The sequence below is a fragment of the Tinamus guttatus genome, unplaced genomic scaffold (assembly GCF_059628265.1).
Source record: "Tinamus guttatus ecotype Peru unplaced genomic scaffold, ASM5962826v1 Tinamus_guttatus_pri_ptg000794l, whole genome shotgun sequence".
Classification (NCBI taxonomy): Eukaryota; Metazoa; Chordata; class Aves; order Tinamiformes; family Tinamidae; genus Tinamus; species Tinamus guttatus.
Window position 1 is genome coordinate 58,693 of NW_028289328.1, and position 22,271 is coordinate 80,963.

The 22,271-nt window shown below is 36.0% G+C and overlaps 1 protein-coding gene across 1 annotated transcript in view; it reads right to left on the minus strand.

The window, feature by feature from the left end:
- The window catches only part of KDM4C (lysine demethylase 4C), a 236,854-nt gene that overhangs the window by 18,273 nt on the left and 196,310 nt on the right, over window positions 1-22,271 (minus strand). The window contains exons 18-19 of the mRNA XM_088537506.1: window positions 8,664-8,849; window positions 1,627-1,797 (exon numbers count right to left, since the gene is read on the minus strand). Coding sequence (XP_088393632.1) covers window positions 1,627-1,797; window positions 8,664-8,849 — 357 coding nt within the window. The remainder of the gene's footprint in view (window positions 1-1,626; window positions 1,798-8,663; window positions 8,850-22,271) is intronic.

Here is a 22,271-nt window from a genome sequence, read left to right on the forward strand (position 1 = left end):
GTCCAGGCAGAAGAAAAAACTGTTTGTTTGTTTGTTTGTTTGTTTTTACTTGCAATAACTGCTGCAGGTATATTATCTAATGAAAACACAACAAGATTTCTCTAAGGAATGTGAAATTCGTTTGGTGTTTCCATCAAACAATTATATGTTGTTCATCCACTATCTGAGAAGCACTGAGGCATATCCAGGCCTGATTACATTTCTTCTTAGCTCCAGATCAGAATATGCCACTAGGGTGGCAAGCAGTTTCTCATCTCCGCCATACCAGAACCTTGATGCAGGCTATACACAGGAGAGCGGTTTCTAATAACAATACAGCCACATTTGCTTAATATCTTGATGATCCTAAAACAAAATGCCTTTGATCATTAATGGAGCCTTTCAGAACATTTCAAATTAAAGGATAAATTTTCAAAGGCATGGAACAGGGATTTGCTGCCTGTCTGCTGTTAACACCAGCGGGAGGCAAACAGCGAAATTCCCATGCTCTGATTTGAAATGCAGCCCTTCAAATATTGTATTTTCAAAAGGCACAGTAACAAAGAAGCTTCCAAGAACAGCAGTATCACTTCCACTGATGCTATCTGATGGTTAATGCTTCTTCCAAAAAAATGCTAGGCCTGCAGAAAACAGAACAGCTCAAAGATATTTGCAGGGCAGGAACACTGGGCACTGCTGGGGCTGCATCCCTTGACCTGCTGGGCAAAAGCCCTCACGAACGTTCCCCTCTCCCTCCACACCCAGCACGGACACAGCGCAAAGGGAAAAGCCCTCCGGCAACAACCATCACTTCTGCAAAATGGTGTTAACCTCCTGGAGGCTGCAACTGATTATGAGGAGGAGAAAAGCCAAAACAAAAGGATCAGTTCTGCACCAAGACGCCTCACCACCGCAGGAGCATGAAGGCAAGAAAGGACGAGAGTTGCGTTGTGACACAGGTGTTAAACAGTGTCTGAGGAGCACCATGAAGGTTAACATCCAGTCTAACCATTGCAAACACAGAAGGAAACAGGATCTTTCCCAGCTGTCTGCAAATTCTGCTCACGTCTCTCTAAGTAAGTACACAGTGTGTTCCTCAACAATCCTGGAAAACATGGCAGTTTATGCAAGTGCTAAGGGAAATCAAAATCTCAATTGCTTTTTGGAAATGCAATAAACTACACATTCTTTTCCCTGATGGTTTTTATCATTAATAACGTAATCTTACAAACTAAACATCAGAAGGTGTAAACAAGTTGTTAGAACAGATTCTTGAGAGCTATTCTTCCCATTGCAGCAGAATTTTTCAATTCAGCAAGGAATTTTTACAAGTTATCTCTACGAGACAGATAAGGATATATGGAATTCCCACTCTCATCTCCTTTATTAAATACATATTTCTTATTTAATTAAACGACTTTGTAAGATTAGTTTTGATTCATGTGGTCAAATGGCAGAGACTAATTAGAACAACCAAGGTTTGGAAGCCCATTAGAAAATAATCATTCTCAGCAGTGAAAGTAGCAAACATGAACTGCATATTAAGGCATTATCTCCTCTAAAGGTCAAAAGAGATATTTCAAAAGGTTTCATCTGTTTAATTTTCCAAAAGACAGAAATAACAGAAATATCTGAGCAAGTACTTACCACAATGTCTTCTGGAAAAGTATCCCGACTGAAAGAACCATCATCAAACATAACTTCATAGAAAACTTGCGAGGTGATTCCTATGACTCTGCAACTGTAATATCGTGTATTCCTGTGTTTCGTGATGACTGTCTGCCCAATTGTAATGGCCTTCTCACATGCTTTTGTTCTCTTGAAAAAAAGAAGAGTTTAAAAGAACAAGTAATTTAAAAATACCAGGTTGCTCAACAGAAATGTATCACTGTCAAAACAGAACTGATGAGAATTCTTCCCTTAATACAAAAAATTCAAATGCAAAATTATTCATTGTAAAAATAATCATATGAGTTTGTAAGTCACACAGGGCCTTTGAATTTCATAAGAAAAGGAACAGCATCCACAGAATAACAAATTACAACATTCAAAAATATTTTTGTAACTGATGCATTGTAATCTTTGCAGTAGGGCAAGAATACTTAAGAAATTAGCAATATTTTTACATCTTATTTGTTGTGCTGGATGATAAAACAGACAATGCTACGAAAACACTTTAAAAGGTGTATTTTTAAGTACTGTATTTTCATATAATTCTCCATATTACTAAATATTTTGCTAAATTGATAAATATTTTGGTGAGTGGGATGAAATAATTACATGCATATTCAGTTCTTGTCAGAACTGCCCACATCAGTCTATCCAAATAATTTCTTAACCAATACTGAGCAGAGCATTTGTTTTCAAACTTCAGACAGCACTGATCACTTCAGCACTTATTTATGTAACACATTAGTAACAATAATTTTCATTTTTCACTTCGACTACACTAGAGCTAGTCAGTCAAAAGTGTAGCAGAGCTGTCAAACTATGCAAAAATCCTACATCAATATCTGCTTGAGATATAAAACACAACTGAACCTTGTAAGCCAACAAATGCTGAGCTCACATGGTGCAGACAGATGTACACACCAGCTCCCAACCCATGGATCCCCATGAACTTCCTGCTTAAAAATCAGGCTTTTCCACCAGGAAAAAGAAACAAGAAGCTTCTTATCCCAACAAAACAAGGAAGGGACTTCTCTCCTACGAGTTTGACCACCTGTTCAGAACTTCACACAAGTCCACTGGCTTACATGGCAGTTGTCATGACTGTGGTTGTGGCCGGACATTTGAACTTTTCCAATAGCAGAAGACAGTAAGAAAGCAGGCAGTTGAAATGGTATGCCTTTATTAAAATATTTTTGATTAGAAATGTTTGTGTAAAAGGCATGAAAATATTTCATGGCATACACTGAATAGATAATTTTCTACCACTGCTTCGCCAGTCTTTCAAGACAGTGAAGTCTTCTATCAGTGTAATAATCTAAAAAAAAATCTGTGAATATCTGGAAAGTGATACTGAATTCTTACTATTACTATTAAAGAAAAACTAAGGGCAGCCTCAACTCTTTCTGTTAGACACAATGTAAAAATTGATAGTGATTTTAACCATTTTGAGATGAAATGACTAAATGAATACTCCCACTTACTTCAGGTCATCTGAGATAGCAAAACTCTGTTATGTTTCAAAATAATTTCCAAGTTTACCTAGAAGCAATGTTATGATCACACTAATAAGCTATGCAATCATATACCTGTATAATAAAATTATTGTTTATGTAGTTAGGTAATTCTGCTATTTAGTCTGACTACAGAGATGTAGAAGCAGGATGTTGACACGACTGACTATATTCCTATGTCAATTAGCACTTTTTATCCAATCCTGAAATGTACAGTGATATCAAAGAATTAATTTAACAGTCCATTCTCAACTTCAGTCATCAGTTATTTGGGAAAAAATAATTTTAAAAAATATACAAGTAGACTAGAGTGTATTAACTGAATTGTTTGTACGAGATAATAAAGCCTATGATAACAGTACAAGTAGAACTACCTGTATTTTTTAATGTTTTTCAAGTCTAAAGAAGATTCTCTGCATAAGCAAAATACAGTATTTAAAAAAATGATACAGGATCATTCAATGAGAAAATATTCAGAGAAGAAATGCCATAGTTCATCAGAACAAATAATAAAAATCAGAAATGCATCCTAGGTTCAAGGAAAAGGAGCTTATTTTTCAGTATGCTATCTTGGTAGGATTCTTGATTTATTTCACAGAAAAAATATTGACAAGCGCACTCTATAACTGATTGCATGTCTCAGAAAACATTTCCTGTCAGAAAATCCTAGGAATTTATTGATGTTAAGAATGTCATTTTTGATCAGAAAGGACAGTTGTTATGCAAGGGAATCTATCAGATTAAAGAAGCAGCTGTGGTAGTCACCAGATTATTGAGAAAACTGTGGTTTAAAAAGCATGATTTTCTTTAACAGTACCTAAGCCAAGGATGAACTAAGATAGCAGCAGAAATGCAGAAAACAAGTGGACAGAGAGGAAAAAAAAGTAAACCTCTTCTGCGTGCAAACTTCAGAAAGACAAAAGGAAAAACTATTTTCTCCCTCATTTTCTGTATGGCAGAACATACAAAAATGTAGTTAAAATCTATAAACTATGCATATATAAAAAAGAGATAAATATCTTGAAGAAAAATATTTAAATATCTAAGTATATAAGAGAAAAAGCACTTAAGAGTTTCCACATGACAGCATCCCTTCATTCCCTGTATGTCCATGGAGGAAGGAACTGTCCCAAAACTGCTGTTGAACATCCCAGAAATCAAAACCCAGCTGATCGCTTAAAACCTACAGCAATTCCCATCACAACTGCCTCTTCTTAAGAAGGTAAGTTTTGCTAAATGCATATCATGGGAGCTGCCTAAATAACCTTACCTGGTGAAATGAAATCTCACCAAAGAATTTGCTTGCCTCCAGCAACTTACTCTGACGCAGTGCTAGCTTTGCTAATCTTATTACATTGATTCCCCTTAATTTGTATAGTTGCATAAAACTGCTCTTTTTCTCATTTTTTTGCCTATGAGAGAGATTTTTACTAATAAAATGAAACCCTCCTGGAGCACCTCAACTCAGCAACAGTTCCAAATGTTCTAGCAATTTGATAACAGAAAGATCTGAGAATATTTTTCATGCCCAGGGAGTAACCTAGTGGAAGAAAAAAAATGAAAAACCTCTGACCACTATAAGATTTGCAGGAAGCATAGCACCTTCCTTGCCTAATAATGCTATAATTTGCATAAAGAAAATAAATTATCATGTACTAGATGTAAGAAATAAGTAAAGTCATTCCAAAAAAAAAAATTCTGCGAGCAAAATTTTGGATTATTTCTGGATTATTTCTGGAGCTGTATTTGGTAAATACAAGACTTGGATTTGAGCATGGACATCAGAAGTGCCTATTTTGGAAAGTCATTTCAATATTTAAAACTTCTAATTCATAATATTTGTATGTTGACTTCATTTATCAGCACTATGTGGATGCAGGGATTATCATTTCCTTCTGCTTTTCTTCATGATAATTTATCATCGTAAGTCTTACTGATATATACCATGGTTGACACTGAAAATGTACTTTGGAAAGAAATAATGAACAGAACTCAGAAAGCATCAGACCTTCAGTCAAAAAGATGTATGATAGAACATTGATAAATACTTTCAACACAATTTTCTTCAGATCACAGCAACAAATTATTTGGAAACAAATACCAATAAATAATACGTATCTATCACACTCAGTACATAGTTAGGTTTGTGGTTGAACAACCTACTTGGTTTATGTATTATAATACTACTGTGGATATCTGTAACCATCAAGAAGCAATCCTTTGATTGAGGAACTTGAAAAAAGTAGTAATCAAAAATATCCACTGAGAGTAAAGAATATATTAAGAAAACATCAGAGAACTAATGTTTTCTTCCTTGACATGAAGGAAAAATAGTAACACTTTACGTATAACATTATGAACTTCTAAACACCAGAACACATTTGTTCGTGCTGACAAGAGAATGTCTGATTCTTGTAAAAATTTGCAAAATCAGTATAATACTTAAATCCCCAGAATTACATTTTTCTGTTTTCAACCAAGAAATTTAAAACAAAGGACAAACAAAAAAGTTCATTACATTCATTATTCAAGGGAGGTGATCCTGTCCCTCTGCTCAGCCCTGGTGAGGCCGCATCTGGAGTACTGTGTCCAGTTCTGGGCTCCACAGTACAAGAGGGATGTGGAGCTGCTGGAGAGAGTCCAGCGCAGGGCTACAAGGATGATCAGGGGCCTGGAACATCTGCCCTACGAGGAGAGGCTGAGGGAGCTGGGCCTGTTCAGCCTGGAGAAGAGAAGGCTGAGAGGGGATCTAATCAGTGTCTATAAGTACCTCAAGGGAGGCAGTGAGGAGGATGGTGATGGCCTCTTTTCACTGGTGGCCACCGACAGAACTAGAGGAAATGGCCACAAACTAAAGCACCAAAAGTTCCACAGGAACTTAAGGAAAAATTTCTTAACAGTGAGGGTGACAGAGCACTGGAACAGGCTGCCCAGAGAGGTTGTGGAGTCTCCTTCTCTGGAGATCTTCAAAACCCACTTGGATGCAGTCCTGTGCCACGTGCTCAAGGTGACCCTGCGTGTGCAGGAGGTTGGACTAGATGATCTCTAGAGGTCCCTTCCAACCTTAAGCATTCTGTGATTCTATGTGTGAAGAATTGCTCTGCTTAATGGTGAACAGCAATGTAGTTTCTGCATCAAAAGCTCGCTAATAGCCAGGATAAACAAAAAAGCATAACACAGTATAACAAGAAAAGCAATTGTGAGTAAACTTCCAAAAGTATAAACCCAAGTATATAGGAGCATATGACAATCTCCTTTGTCTCAGGATTAAGTTAAAAGAATTTCATAGAAAAAAGTTTCTGTAACAGGATGTCTGATCCTTCCAAATTTTGCTCCACTGAAAAAGGAAAAACACTTCCTCTTCTGTAGCTCTGATTTTGATTTGAGCCACATGAAATAAGTGAATCCAACAACTTTTTGCAAAGGTTAGGGCCAAGTTTCAAGAATGGTTTCAATACTCTTCAATATTCTTATCTGAGCTAAGTTGCTCATACTTCACATTGCCACTTCATAAGCAATAATGCAAAATCCTTTTTCTCCATATTGTTTTTTTTTCTCATTGAAAATAACAAAATTCAGATCAAGAAAATCACTGGGAGAAAAAAAACTTAATGGGAGTTCTGTTCAACTTAGTAGTACTGTATTGATTCAGATGAATATTGATTTTTGTTTCTTAGCATACTAAATAATATGTATTCCCATTGTGGAAACAGTGGGAAAATGCAGTTCCCACTGCTCCAGGGAAAATGCATACTTAGAAAGTTAAATGTTAAGTAGTAAGGTCAGCATTTTTTAAACTTAGAATGGAAGAATAAAATCTGCTATAAAAGTAACTTTTGTAGTATTTTGTATGCATTATTAATAATAGCTAACGTTTACACAGAAGGGCCAGAAAAGACCTTTCTTTAAGACAAGGGTCCTAAAGAAGAGCCAATCCATAACTTCATCACATTAACCACTTAGGATCACAGAAGAAATTACAGTGAAATAAATGTTTGTTTTTGTGACTGCACAAGGGGGACATGACAGGGAAAGAAGTATATTAAAGGTTGATCAAAGGATTAGGGAGCAGTGAGAGAATTCATAAAGTTGCTATAGAAAACATTATACCACAGAAAGTCCTGTTTGATCCAAGAACATCTTCCCAGGCCAATGATAAAAATCTCACTACTTGAGGTATGGAAACTTATCTGTTAGTAATGTCAGAAAATATTTGGTCAGAACAGTCTTGTTCTTACTGGCAAAGAACTTGACCCAGTAATTTAAGCTAGTGGATAATGTTTTCTAAGAAAGTCATAAAAATTATCTGAAAATTTATCTGTACAGATACTGTTTCAAATTCATTTTGAAACAGAACTTGTTCTCATAAAAATGTATGAAGACTGTAACTTCATATAAAAATGTACTGGTTTCATACAATTATTTATTCTGGAAAGCAAAAATCCTTAAAAAGCAAAACTGTTCTGGGGAAGTTTTGAAAAGAACACATAATTTGTCTGCCTTGTGTTTTTCAGAACTATTAACAGATTGAATACTCAGGCCTGACTGATTACTCTAGTTGCAAGGCATTATGTTCTATTATACTCAGAAAAAATCTTAGCCTTTAGTAGTCTTGTCTCTAAGACCAAGAATTCACTAACAACCTCTTGAGAGAAAGACATATATTATGCAGACTTTTATTAGCATGGATACAGGGGTTTACTCTTTCATACTCTAATGTACAAAGGAGATAAAAAAAATCAAATATAGAGTTCTCAACTTGAAAAGGTGAGAAACCATCCTCTAAAGTCATTCTCTTAATAGTAATTCCCTTGTTAAGACTACACTAAGCAGTAGTCATTCTAGTTGTACATTGCTGATAAACAACTAAAATACAATTTTAAAATCCATAGAAAAATGGCAAAAAAAAAATCTTAACTGTGGTAACAATTCAGTGGAATAAAAGACATTAAAACTTTAAAGACAATCATAAATAATTTTGTATGTGTCTCTTGTAAAATTAAATGTTCCTCTGCAGCACAAACTAGAAAAAAAAGAGGACATAGTAATAATGAGAATTTTCATGACATATCAGTGTTAGTTTAGCAGATGATAGAAAAACTATATTAGCATATTTGCAAGATACTGTTCAGAGGCAGGACAAAGGACTTGCATATCATCTATCTCACAGTATCTGATGGTATTTGCAAGACACTCGGAGCTGCTATTTGTAATACACTCCAAGTTAACATAACAGAGAATTCAATGACCAGTTATTGCAGGCAAAACAATACATTCAGCAATGACTCTAATGAAAGAATGTGCTAGACATATCAGGTATCATTTCTCCCAGGTAATGGGATAATCAAAAAACTTTGAGATACAGCAGTTTTGCTAGGTATGGAAATATGATAGATGAAGCTATTATTGCACACGGTGTGAATCCCTTTTTCCACTTTATCTAGAAGCATATTTTCCTTCTACGATTCCATTTTCCAATCAATAAGGAAACAAATTTCTTACCACATTTTGGTTGATCTTGTGCCTGAAACACGTGATGTAGACAACATATGGCCAGTCATCAGGTTCCATAAGCACTCCTGCAGCATGGGCACAGGTAACATGGAAGGAGGCTGGACAGCGTCCATACGAGCACTGAATGCAAGCCCCAGAAATTTTCTTAATTCTCTGTCTGCAGAAAATGCATTTCTGTAGAAGCAAAACAAAACAGAGTATTTAACATATGATTACAACTGTGTTGATTTTTGTATGTATTTCAAGGGCTACGAAGTTCCTTGTATTTCAATACTCTGTACCTTGCAATCTGCATGGGAAAAGAATAAGCATTTATGAAATAAAAGATAATTTTGTAATAATAATTTACAGCTGGCATTTTTGTCTTCTTGTGGAAACATAAAGACTATTTTGTTGGTATAATAAGAAAATGATTATTTTGAACTTTAATTTCAAATTCCATATACTGTATTGAGAATTAACCCATTAAAATGGGTTAATTGAAAAACCTGCACATAGTTCTCCAGAAAAATAAAGAGAATCAAAGAACCAAAGGGCTAGGCAGGACTTCCAGACACCATTTAATCTCTTTCTCTGCTTGAGCCTGGACTACATGTATACCCAGATTGGCTTTGGCTGTTTAAGCTCCCCTTTATAGTCTTCCATGAAAAAGTTTCTACAATATCCTTGGATTCCCTGTTATTTGAAGTTAGAAATGCCTTCTTACTATCCAGTCTTCACATAGTTAGACAACTGAAGGCTGTTTCCTTTTCATTTTTTTCCAATCCTTTCTTCTATGGTAGTTTAAGGGCAAATACTGTTGCTATTCTGTGTTTTCATGATTATGTTTCTTTACTGCCTCCGCTTTCATATGGAGATAACCATAAGGAACACCCAAGCGTTGCTGGCTGAAGCCAGGTTAGGTAGGTCTCTGAAAGAGGCCCCACCACGCTATAAAAATAAAACTGCAAGAAGAGCAGTACGGTGCCGCCAGAGGAAATCAACATGCTAGACTGGACAACGACTTCAGTATTTTGTATTGGTGATTGGATTATAGCACATGTGGGAATTATTTGCTGTTTATCCTCATCACGGCTAACAAAACCATAAATGTTGCCAATGATCATTTTGCTTAAAAGACGTGACAAGAGTGAATTCCCGAATTTGAGATCATACTGTTGCATTAGATGTTCCTTCCATTTGCTCTAAATTTGCTAGTCACTAATTTTGTTTAACCTCCTCTTGTCTGCCTACTCTGTGAACAGAAATAAAAATAACTTCCATATATTTTCACTGTATAATTAGTAATTCAAAGTATCTCTGAGTAACACATATCAAATTCCTTTTTCCGTAATACCAGAGCATTTACGTTATTGTTAAATTCTCAAAAGCTAGTTTCATTCACGTTCTAAAGGAAATCTGCAGGAATTGCCCTACAGCACTTAGTATCAGTGGCTGCTAGTGTTGAGTTTATGACCAAAATAATGCTTTTGCAAGGGCAACTGTCATCAAGCGCATCAGAGTCATAAAGTCTTGGTCAAATTCTGCGTTCATATCCAACCTGTGAAAGCCTACAGACTGAATGACTTTGCACACGAGGACCATCTGGAGCTGAGTTAAGCATCCTGCCATCACTCACTAATGGGACCAGAACCTTGGCCAGACTCCTGTAGCTGCAGTAGGTCTTCCAGGCTAGCAGCAGGCAAAAAAATACTTCGGTATCAAAAAAAAGTCTGAGACTTCACTGATTGAGACTTCCTATTGGGTTTATGCTCATATGCATGAAGCCATTTTCAGACTGGTCAAGCAATTGTTTTCTGAGAAGGCTTACGGATTTTTATATATTCACCCATACACACAGGTTTATAAAGATCCAGAGCCCCCAAAAAATCAGAGTAAACCAGCAATTCTAGGAGAACACAGATGAAATATCCTATATATCATGTTCAGAGACTGAATGCAGATGAATACATCTTTAGGATGCTTATGCAGATTATTGTGATTATACATTAAATTCTCAATTCAGATTGAGAAACTCTTGGGTCTCCTTAAGCAAAGAAGGAAAGAAAGATTAAAACACAGAATATACCTGAGTTAAACAAATCTTATCCTTTTTCTAAAAAACAGCTGGGTATTTTAACTGAAATATTCAAAGTGCAATTCAAATAAAGTGCACAAAATGGAGAATAAGGCAACCACGGCAAAGTGTGGCTAAACTAGCACTAACTTAAGGCAGACTATTAAAGATAATAGTGTTGTCCCTGATTATGGGCTGCAGTTGTTCTAGGAACCAACGACGCAAGCACACATCAGAAGCGATGAAGTAGGTGTACCTCAGCTTTTCGATGAGCCCCAAACCTAGGCTTGAATGTATGCATTTTGCATTTGGAAAAAGGCACATAAGCACACAAACAAAAAAGCATATGTGTAAGCAATCTCCCAGTTTGCATGACCATACGAGGCAGCATGTACCTATTCAGTTTTATGAGAAAAAGCTCAATCTTTGAAAATGTAAGTCAAGGATACCCCATACTTGATTAACAAAAAAGCCTAACAGAAGAAACTATAAAAATCTATTCTGCGTAGACTTGTGAAAACTTAGCTGAGCTGTACAGCAAACTGGTACCTATTAGCTCTTAGTGGTAAACTGCACAGTGCTATTTCTGACATATGATGGTAATCATTTCCCTACCAAGCTCCTTGCTTGTAATGTATTTTTTGTAGTCACAAATGGGCTTTAATACATGCTGAAGTTGTGGGTTCTTCTTTGTTGTTATTTTTTTTACTTTTTTCTACTATGCTAATATTATTTTGCTAGTCTGCATGCATGGTATGTGAAAGCTGTTATTCTATATTTCTAACAAATGGTACAGATAAGGCAGAATTTTAACTATTTTGAAGAATTATATCAGAGAAAAATAATCAAAATGAGGAAAGGAAAAGGATGCAAAGATTGAAGTTTCATTCTCTCTCTGGCCCTGCCCCCCTAAAAATTTTTCAAGTTTGTAAAATTAAAGAGTGATAAAAATGAAAATGGGACTGATCTTGAACCGACTTTACAAAGCACAGAATCTAAACACTCCTCTATCAGGGCTAACTTTATGTTTAGGCATAAACATGCTACTTGAGAAATTAACCAGCTGGACACATACATTACTGAAACACTTACACTCAAATTAATTCAATATCCAACGATAGATCTTCAGCACGCTGAAACTAAAGCTGCTCCTAGTAGGCAAAGCAAATTCAAAATATCTACAAAGAATCTCATTATGATTTAATGCTTGTTAGATATTAGCGTAAAGCAGAGACAATGGGGGAAGTGGCTGAGAATCAATCTTAATCAGACATACAGACACAAAATGAATTGAGGAATAAATAAAATTGTTTATATAACGGGAGATTAAGAATATAGGACAGAACCATGCATTGCAATTTTCTAGATGGTGAAATGACCTCCCTTTGCCCCCAAAATGAAAAATACTCTGCCGCAAATGGATTTCATAATCATGAAATAGCTCTTTCATATTAATAGATTGCAAATATACAAACAAAAAGTGGATTTTAAAGAATGACTCCCAGAAGAGGAAACTGGATGCCAACATTTGCAGAAGTAAGCCCACCAATAGCTTTCATAATGATTTCTATGCAACCTTATATAAACAATTTGATATTGTTTCCCTCAAACAGAGTAATACTTACAAAACAAAATTTTAGTCCCTAACAAGATCATGATGTAAACACAGTAAGAGTGCTTTTTGAGGCAAAGATTTACAGAAATAAACAAAAGTTGACGGTTATGGCAAAAAGTTGGGACTGGACTTTGAGAAACGATTTGCAGTATTGATTACTCTCAAAAGTGTTTTTATAATTTATAATATAATTTAATATAATTTATAATATAATATAATATAATATAATATAATTATAATTTATAATATAATAAGAACATATTTGTGAAGAAGCTCACTATAGTAAAACACTAAGTCAACGGAGATAATATTTTTCTCTCCTTTTCTCTGAAAACTATTAAAATTAATTTTCTGAAAGTCATTAAGTGTAAGTTGTAACATCGCTTCCTCACTGTTACGGATGGTTATTAGCCACCAGTTAATAACTCAACTGCATATCCTTATCCTCTCTCATGTATTTGGCATTTTCTGGCCTTGTACGGTTTGTCAGAAACAACTACTAAGACAAGACAGCTTTTAGGAAATTAATGAAAAATAAAGATTAGCTGTTTCTTTCCCTACCATCTGATCCTATAGCACCTCTGTGCCTGGTAATCATTTGCTTTGTTCCATAACTTATATTAACAGACATGCAATAGGGCTGCCATGCGTGATCGCACGCTAGATACCACACGTTGCTCCTTCTGTAGCCAGGAGTAAAACACCCATGGATTTTTACCAAGCAAAGATTTCACAGAGGATATTACAAGAAGGACTTCACCATCTTATCAGCTGTTAGAACCTGAGACTCACAGTGTTAAGGTGCCTAGTGGTACTAATCCTTTCTCTCTCCAGTCCAAAGGCATAACGTGGATTAGAAATGAGAAAAGATCGGCCTAGCCAGCTGCAAGCGTTGGTAACAAGGTACGCAAAGATTTTTCCAACAATGCACAACACTAATTGGAGTTACATACTATTGAGACATCTGACACATTACCTACAGGCCAGTCAGCACAACCATCTTGAGAACACAAAGACAGCACTTAATACTGTCAGAGAGCACAGTGTGTTTCTGCAGAAGCAAACTCCTTTTTTTTTTTCTTTTTATGATTCCTCTTACCATAATTAATTTGAAACATGCTGCAGCTATGAAACTGATGGAACTTAGAATTAAAAAATTTAAAGAAAATGATTTTTAGATCATCGTATATGCAACAATTCAAAAAAGATGTTACCTAAAGCTTCCAAAGACCATTTTGTGTCCCTCCAGTACTAAAACACAGCGAGCATCTGAGCAGATGACACGAAACAAAACAATGAATAAAGAAAATGACTTCCTACAACTTCTTTTACTATGTAAGGTCTGCCTATAGCAAGTGGAAGACAGCAGGATTTATGCAGTAGGAGGTTAACCATACATTCTAGCAGAGAAGTAAACATAACACTTACGCATCAGTAGCAACCAAAAATAATTATTTTCTTCTAGCTCTGAATTAATGTATTTTGTCACTCTGAGTGAACATAAAAGATAATTATGACTTGCTACTCAGGACTTTGAAACTACATTGTTTAACTTTGAAATATCAAAGGAATTTGACATTGCTCTGAACGTACATAAATTTTCAATATACAGTTTTTAGAGGTAATGAAATGTTTATTAGCAAGACTAACCACTATTTTGTTTAAAAATAGTATGCAACCACTATTTCAATGAAGCTCCTAAGGTATCAATATCATTGTACTTCATAGGAAAGACAAATACACAGTGCAGAGTTAAACAAAACCTAGCTCTTCTGAAGCACAGATGCGTATGAATGTAATGAAAAAAGTCTTTACACTGCAGGTTAAATGAAAATGAAAAACAACAATGAAAACAAAACACTTGGCAAAGAGGTTCCTATTAAAAAAAAGGTACCTGGAAATTTTTAAGTTCTTCTGATGCATTATATGTAACCTGTTCAACTGGAAAAAGGTGAGAACGCTCTGAGGTAAAAAGGAGGAAAAATAATACTGTATCAAAACTCCAACTGTTGCCTGTATAGTGCCACAAACCAACACAGCACCTATGACCTTGCCAACTCTAGGGAAGTCAATTTCTGTGTATTTATGTTCAGTATTCTTGAAGCCTTCAATATTTGTCATAGATGCCCATTTAAACAGTAGAATCACTACAGTTATAATGTATTACTAGTACATAACCTTTGAATAGTAGAATGCTACCCTCTCCCTCCAAATTGATGAAGCGATATCCTGAGAATTTATTCATTCTATCTATTTGTTTTGCCTAATTCCTATCTATTTTCCTTTTTCTGTTTTCCTGGTACTTTTACAAATGCTTTTCAGTAGATAATGCCTGTGGCTTTGAAATGATGCATCTGTTTTGTTTTGTTTTGTTTTGTTTTTCCTAATATTTTTCACACGTTAGTGTACACATTGCATTGTATAAACAACAAAACACAACCTTAAAAAGAAGCAGCATGCACATATTCCGTGCATCTTTCAGGCATCCTGGAATGAAAGGGAAGTAGTGATTTACACTGCAATTGGAGAAGCAAATTTTATCAGGAGGTCTAATAGAGGAGGTTTAAATGTTCAATCTCCTTTTGATTGTCCTTTGGGGGAAATGCATATTTATTACAATTTTCCTTCTGATTTGCACAGACCAGTTGGACTAGATTTGGCATTTCCACAAGTGATAAAAACCTGTGAAAGGACAGTCGGAGAGAGAAACCTGTCAGGTATGAATTCACTGCCCTGCTGCTGCAGACTCCACCAGAAAACAGCTAAGTTCTTTTATAAAAAGAAGCCCTCTTTCCTGCAGGTTTATGTAGATGTTAGTGCTTACCTACCCCAAATACACACTGCAGAGATAAAACAACAATGGAAAAACAATTTTTGCAGAAAAATACAATCCCTAGGTAAGAGAGAATCTCCAGAGGACACTACTCCAACTCTTGCCTAAGCAGACCTAAAGCTGACCATCATCTGACCATCTGATCACATTGCTCAAGGCCAATAACACGTCTAAGGATGGGGATCCTATAAGCTCACTGCACACTTTTTCCAGTGCTCACTGCACACCTTTTCCAGTGCTTAACAATTCTCATTTTAAAAATCCCTCGCCTTACATGTAAATTTCTCATGTTCCCACTTGCATTCTTTGCTTCTTATCCTTTTGCTGTGCAGCTCTGGAAAATGTCTAGCTCCATCTCCTCTGTATTTACACAAATACCAATAATGTTGCCCTGAAGCTGCATCTTTTTCAAGCTGAACAGACTCTGCTTCCTCAGCCTCTCCACACGCATTCTGTGCTCCAGACCCTGACCATCTCAGTGGTTCTTCACTGGACTCACTCCAGTGTGCCAATATTCTTCTCAGAATGGAGAATGTAAGGTGCCAAGGAGGAAGGGTCACTTCCTTGGATTGCCAGCTGCAGGGTACACATAAAGCAGTTGGCTTTTTTTGCTACAAAGGCACACCGCTGGCTCATGTTCCACTTGTTTTCAACCATGATTCCTCAGTCCTTCTTTGCAAAACTGGCTCCTAGTCTTCTTTAACACAGAATCATTGCTGTCAAGATAAATTCTAATGACAGCTTTCTCAAGTAATGACTGGATTACGCAGGTTTCAAAAAAGACAGACATCAACCAAAACAGAGAGTGCATACGCAAAGAGTTAGCAAGGACATCTAGAATTTTCAAACTGATATAAAGTCCTTAGCAGACAATGAACAAGTAACTTCTGCGGATCGCGTGGCCATTTCAGGCCTCACTCCATTAGTTGCCCTTTATTGCAAAGCACTGCTCAGAAAAAGGACACCCTTATTTATACTCAATAGAGAAGAGGTCACTGTTTCCCCATAGTTTATAATGATTGCTTTATAATACTTCATATGAATACATACAAACATGGACACACAATTTAGCATTTTAATAAGAGAGCAGTTAAAATTAGAACACTGATATGCAGCACTGAAAGGATTATATTCTTAGTAATATCCTGAAAGCAATTTACTGAAATGAAAAGAGACAAAGAAAATCTTTATCAAAATGAAGGTACCTATGTCTCTTATCCTATAAACCCTCCATCCTTCTGAGAATGGCTAGTCTGTAACCTATAAGCTATAAAGATATTTTTCCCAAAAATATATTAATTTAAAATTAAACATATACTCAAGAGACACTCATGCAGTATTTAAGACATGAATGTTCAAATATTTAGAAACAGGAATCAAATAGAAACCTCTGATGACAATACAAGAACACATATCAAAATTTTATCTACCTACTAGCATGACAGGAACGTGCTGTTTTGTGTCTTAAAGGATTAGGAAATGGCAATGTACTTCAGTACACGTCCCCTGGGCAAGAAGAGGTCATGGCCAATTATGTAGGTGAACGCACTCTGCCTCTGGGAAGGAAAACATTATGCTTGGGAAGTACACGGAATGGGGACACAGCTGCTTGTCGACTTGTTCTCTTTTGAAGGGATGCTACTGTGGACAGAATACACTGTTAGAAATAGGGATAAGTAAAGCAGTTCAGTGAGGTTATACAATGGTCCAGGTACCACCTGGCATCCCAGCAGGAAACTGAACGAGTGTGCCATTTCTAGGTGCTAACAATAACATTTGAGAAAGAAACCAAACATGGAAAAGAAATGGGGAGGATTTCCTTTTTCCTTCCCTTCTCCTTCTCCTTCCCCTTCCCTTTTCCCTTTCCCTTTCCTTTCTTTTCTTTTCTTCCTTCCTTCTTCTTTCCTTCTGCCAAGATTTTGTTCCATGTTGAAAAGCTTAGGGAAATGTTTAGCTTACAGAGAAAAAAAAGTATTTGTGCAGCTTTCTGCCAAAAAACAAAATCTATTTTTCAGCAAAGCCAATCATAACATTATACCTCACCAGATAATCATGACATTTGTACAGGCAAGGATGATAAAGCAATACAGAAAGGTTATGACATTTTCTAAAGACATACTAAAATGCATTAACACGTTTTTAAAAAACCACAATCTGAAATGAACCAGCTTGCATTGTCTCACATACAGTCATTTCCAAACCTTCCCTCATTGTAAACTGCAACAACTTTTCTAAGTAAATATTTAGAATAATTTGATCCCATTGCAGAAGAGGGTGAGGAGTGTCTTCGAGTCGTTAACCATTACAAAAATCACCCAAACTACTGTCCGAAACATATTTACAATCAATTTAGTATTTGAACTGGTTCTTGGAAAAATGCTGAGGCAAAAAAAAAATCATTAAAGCAAGTTGTTCTCCTACATCTTTTATTTCCTCCTGTTGCTTTCCCTTAAAAGATCAAAAATTAAAAGAACAATACCTCGGCATGGCAGAAAAATGACCTTCTGCTTCAAGAAATCTCATAAAGTATCATCTGTCTTGCATAAACTTGAAAGTATGTGGATGTCAGCACGGTTGTGAAGAGTTCCAAGTTTGCCATGGAAACAACATTCTTATTTCAAAATAATACAACTGCTCGCTGTGGACTATTGGCATGAAAGCTCCCAATCCAAGCTCATTGACAGCTTGTGGAGTGGACAGATGAGGCATGGAAAATATTTTAAATTAGTTCATTTATCTTGCTGAGACATGGGGAGAGAGTGAGAATTTTTCATGTTTATAGAAAAAAAGCAAAGAAAGAGAGAAAGAGCAGCAGAAGCTGGGGGGAAAAGAAAGGAGGAGAAGGAAGTAAAGGGTAAGGGGGAAAAAGAGAAAGGGGGAAGAAGAGGGAAGGGAGGGAAAGGAAAAAGGGAGAAGGGGAAAAGGGAAAAAAGGTGAAAGAGGAAAGGGGAAGAAAGAACGAAGAAGGCAAAATGGTAAAGGGGGAATGAAAAAAAGGGAAGGGGGAAGTGAGAAAGAAGGAAGAAAGGGGAAAAAGGGGGAAAAAAAGGTAAGGTACATGTCATCTTTTATATAAATGGCTTCAGCTAACCTAAATTTTACAAAGAATACATTTTTATTCACTACAAAAAATGTACTCTTTTCTGATGAAAGATGTTGAAAACAAAGGAAAAGGTTAATGCTAAATAAACAAACATATTTTTAACTGTTTTTTTTTTTACCTCTGACTTTTTAGAAAACAAGTAATATTTTAGCACCCCATTAAATGCAGGTGGTTTTAAATTATTTTCTCCAAAGGACTCAGATTAAAGGATATTTTTCAAACGCCAGGTATAATTTCCATCATATGCCTCACACGTTATACCACACAACTCTGAGATGACGAAAACAATAGATCAAGTACCTAGTTAATATAACACGGTGTCTTACCGCCTGCAATGTTATTGGAGCCCAAGCTATAGTAAGGATGGCTCAAAGGACAGAGTAATGCAAGTGAGAAGACCAATTCCGCCTCTGAGTTTCCACGGGGTCCTAAGAATATAAATCTGACAGATAGCACTCCTCTACTTTCAAAATAATCTTCTCTAAAATTAGGGCACCCCATGGTTATATCTAGAAAGACAGTTTAGTAGTGAACGAAACCCACTGAGGACCTAGCCCGCCTTCGCACGTGGGACTTCAAAGGCACGTAACTGGAATGCAAGACAGTATTCCAAAAAGCACAATAAAAAGTGGAACGATGCTGTTCAAAGAAAGCCTGAGCAAGATGAATGTGTCTTAGTTGTTTTCAGCAGAATTACCACCAGATTCATGGAATGCACGGTTACGTTTTGTACAGCTCTTACTTCCTAAACGCAGCTCATATTTTGCTTCATATTGAAACATATTTAATTTTTAAATCTAATTTATTCAGTATGACTTTCTCTTCTCCCAGCTTTTCTGACACAGTGATTAGGCATGAAGGAGGTTAGACTTTTCCTCACGTCTTTGACATTTTTCATTTTCTAATTTCCCACTCTGGGGAACGCTTCACCTCCTTGATGGACATGTAATTGATTTGTTTAGTGTTAGTGTTTAGCAAGGACTGTTACCGAAGGGCAAGATGTATGCTCTACCACTGTAATGTCCAGTCAAATAAAAGCGTATTATGAAAAGAAAGCACAGAAAGTCAGATTCCCTGTCCAGGGTGTGGAATGGCCCTTCTTTTTCAGTCTACTTGGATGTATTTAGTATGAAAACTATTCAGTATTAAAATAACCTTTCCAGCATTGTCATTTCTGCTGCTGGCCTCCCTGCTGTTTAATCCCAGAATGTACCATTAAAGAAATGCTATTTCTTTAGCGTAAGAAGTGGCAAACAGAGTCTGGGTCTTTTTTTTTTTTTCCATAGTATGGTTATGGAAAGTTTCTTTTCTTCTGCCTTTTTTTTCCTTCTTTTTTTTTTTTTTTTTGTACTATGGACATTTTTTCCGGAGTGGGAATCATTCACAGAGAATAAACAGCTAACTACATACTTAATTTTAAATAACTTTTTAATCTCCCTATCAACCAGCTTATCAAAAATGATAAGCAGAAAAATATCGACAGAAGACTGATATTTAAAAAGTCAGAGGAAAAGAAGAATATGTGGCATGCAGTTTGACTTTTGATACCAATTTTCAAGACCACTTTATGACTAGCTAGATTTTTGGAAGATGTTCTTTCTCTCCATGCAGCGCATCCAAGTCTCGTGTTAATGGACCATTAAAAGATGCTTCATTGTGTCTTAATGGCATAATACATTACAGAAGTCAGGTGAAGGAAGGAATTACACCTCTCAATCTAAGACATGTCATATAAAACGACATAGCTGATATTTCCAGAAAGAAGCATAACAACAGTTTGCTAATACTGTTTTGCCAAATAATCAGTGAATTTTTGACAACTTGTCTTTCACACACAGTCTCCTTAAAGTTGTTCAGAATAAAGTTAAGCCATTTATTAAATTACAGCCTGAGTTGAAGCTTTTGACAATGATTTCAACATGCCATTCATAGGTCTAAGCAACTTGCTAAATTACTACAACAGAACAAGAATAATACTTAAAAGCATAAATTTGTTGCTTTAGTTCCCAAATGGCTTTTTTAAATGATCCAGTACATCTATGCATGATCTCTAAAAATTTCTAAAAAAAAACGTGTAGGAATTCAATCAGCACACAGATTAGGTTTCTAATATATTTTTACAGAAGGATTTAGACTAGACGAAACAAAAGCATTTGGAAAAAGGCAAGAGAACAAACTTCACACTGCATTTATGATTCAAAGTTATTTTACTGCTTTTACTTTTGTTAATGACTAGTTTTTAAGGTTTTAAGGATTTTTCTCTTAGAAACAAATAGCAGAGTACACTAAATTCACTAAGTCAGAAAAAAAAGACTAGGATTATAAACAATTCAAAAGGAAAAGGAAAAATGTGTTTCCTCCTAAAGTGAACTTTTAAAAAATTCTGTTCTATTCGTCTTCATTCAGCCTTTAGAACTCCAGCAGTAATCTCATTTTCCGTGCTGCAAATTCTCAGTAAAAGTGAAAACCATTCCCTCTACATCTTTTTGCCCTGGGGGTAACTGGATCTAATATACTGTGTGATGTGGCGCTAAGAATGAATGACAACTAAGTGCTGATGAGTTTAGCTATCAGCAATCGGGCAACATCTGGTTTGAACAAAATTACTTTATGGAAAATTTTTTTTGTTCACTCTGGGATCACGGAAACACCCTGGACGGAATTCTGGAAAATTAAAGCATAGCATTGTCACACGTGCCACCACATTCCCTTTGCCAAAAGCATGACCAGCTGAACCACTCCATGAGACTTTAGGAAAATTAACTGCATCTGATTAGCTGCATTTGTTTTGCACTGAAAATGGGAAAGCAAACAGAGAGTTTTGCATGCTACTTATATACGACACCAGCTACCTAACCACGGCTTGTCCACAACAAGCATGTTCAACTATACAGTGTGGCTGTGAGTAAAGAGACGACACTCATTAGATTCCTTCGTTGGTTTAACACAGAACACACTGAAGGTCACAACGTTTTAAGTGATCATTTCCAATGATGTTTCTTGACAAATTTTTATCTGATATGTGCTGTTTTCATTAACCGAGTTCATCTTATCTTGACTCTTATCTTGCCCTATTCATCTACTAGCACAGACTTAACACTATTTGTAACTCAGAGAGGAACTTTGCTTTCACTGAGGACTCCTCTTTTGGCCATTACTGTTCCATCGGCAAGAACAAGAGGAGGAAAATTAGTAAACTTGTTCTTTCTACTGAATAGTCTTCATGTGTTTTAAGATGCACAAAAAACTCACAAAGAAGAGTTGAAGAATCAGTGAAGACCTAAGTGAAGCATCTCTAACAACTTTTTAATTCAGAGTATGTGATACATTCAATGCCATATGATCATATTTTTTCTAAGCAACACATTCTATCATTTGTCAATACAACATAGTACAAACACATACGTGCAGAAATCCTTTATCAATCCTTTATTAAAAAACTAACTTCCCCTTAGCTGTACTTTTTCTAACTGAATTTCCATTGGTTCTTTCAAATATACTCCTAAATGCCTGAAAGAGATGCTTGGAAGAAGAATAGTAATTATCCTGCTTAAATACATGGGGAAATAGTCTAAGAAAAAAAATACAATTTACTGGAAGCTGTTTACTCAAGGACTGCTAAAGTGGTTGTAAATATATAACTAAGTTTTTGTCATTTAAACCGAATACTGTATGGTAACTGAAAGAAAACAAAAAACATCTTTTTGGGGTAAGAGTCATTGCTTAAAAGCATAGAGGGGGAGGAATGTATGCTTCAGTATTTGTTTATGCAGTGTTTGATATAATTTGTTAAAGACCATTTTCAGGTGGTCTTACTTCTGTTCGTGGTCTAAGTTGATAAGTCTAACAGTCTCCCCATGGTGAGTGGGTTTTACTACTGCGAAGTTTTACTACTGTATATTAGACTATGTACCAGCAGACCAAGGACAGAGATGCAACTGGTATAATAAAGAGATTACTGTGAGTTCTTAATATTGGAAAGAAGACTA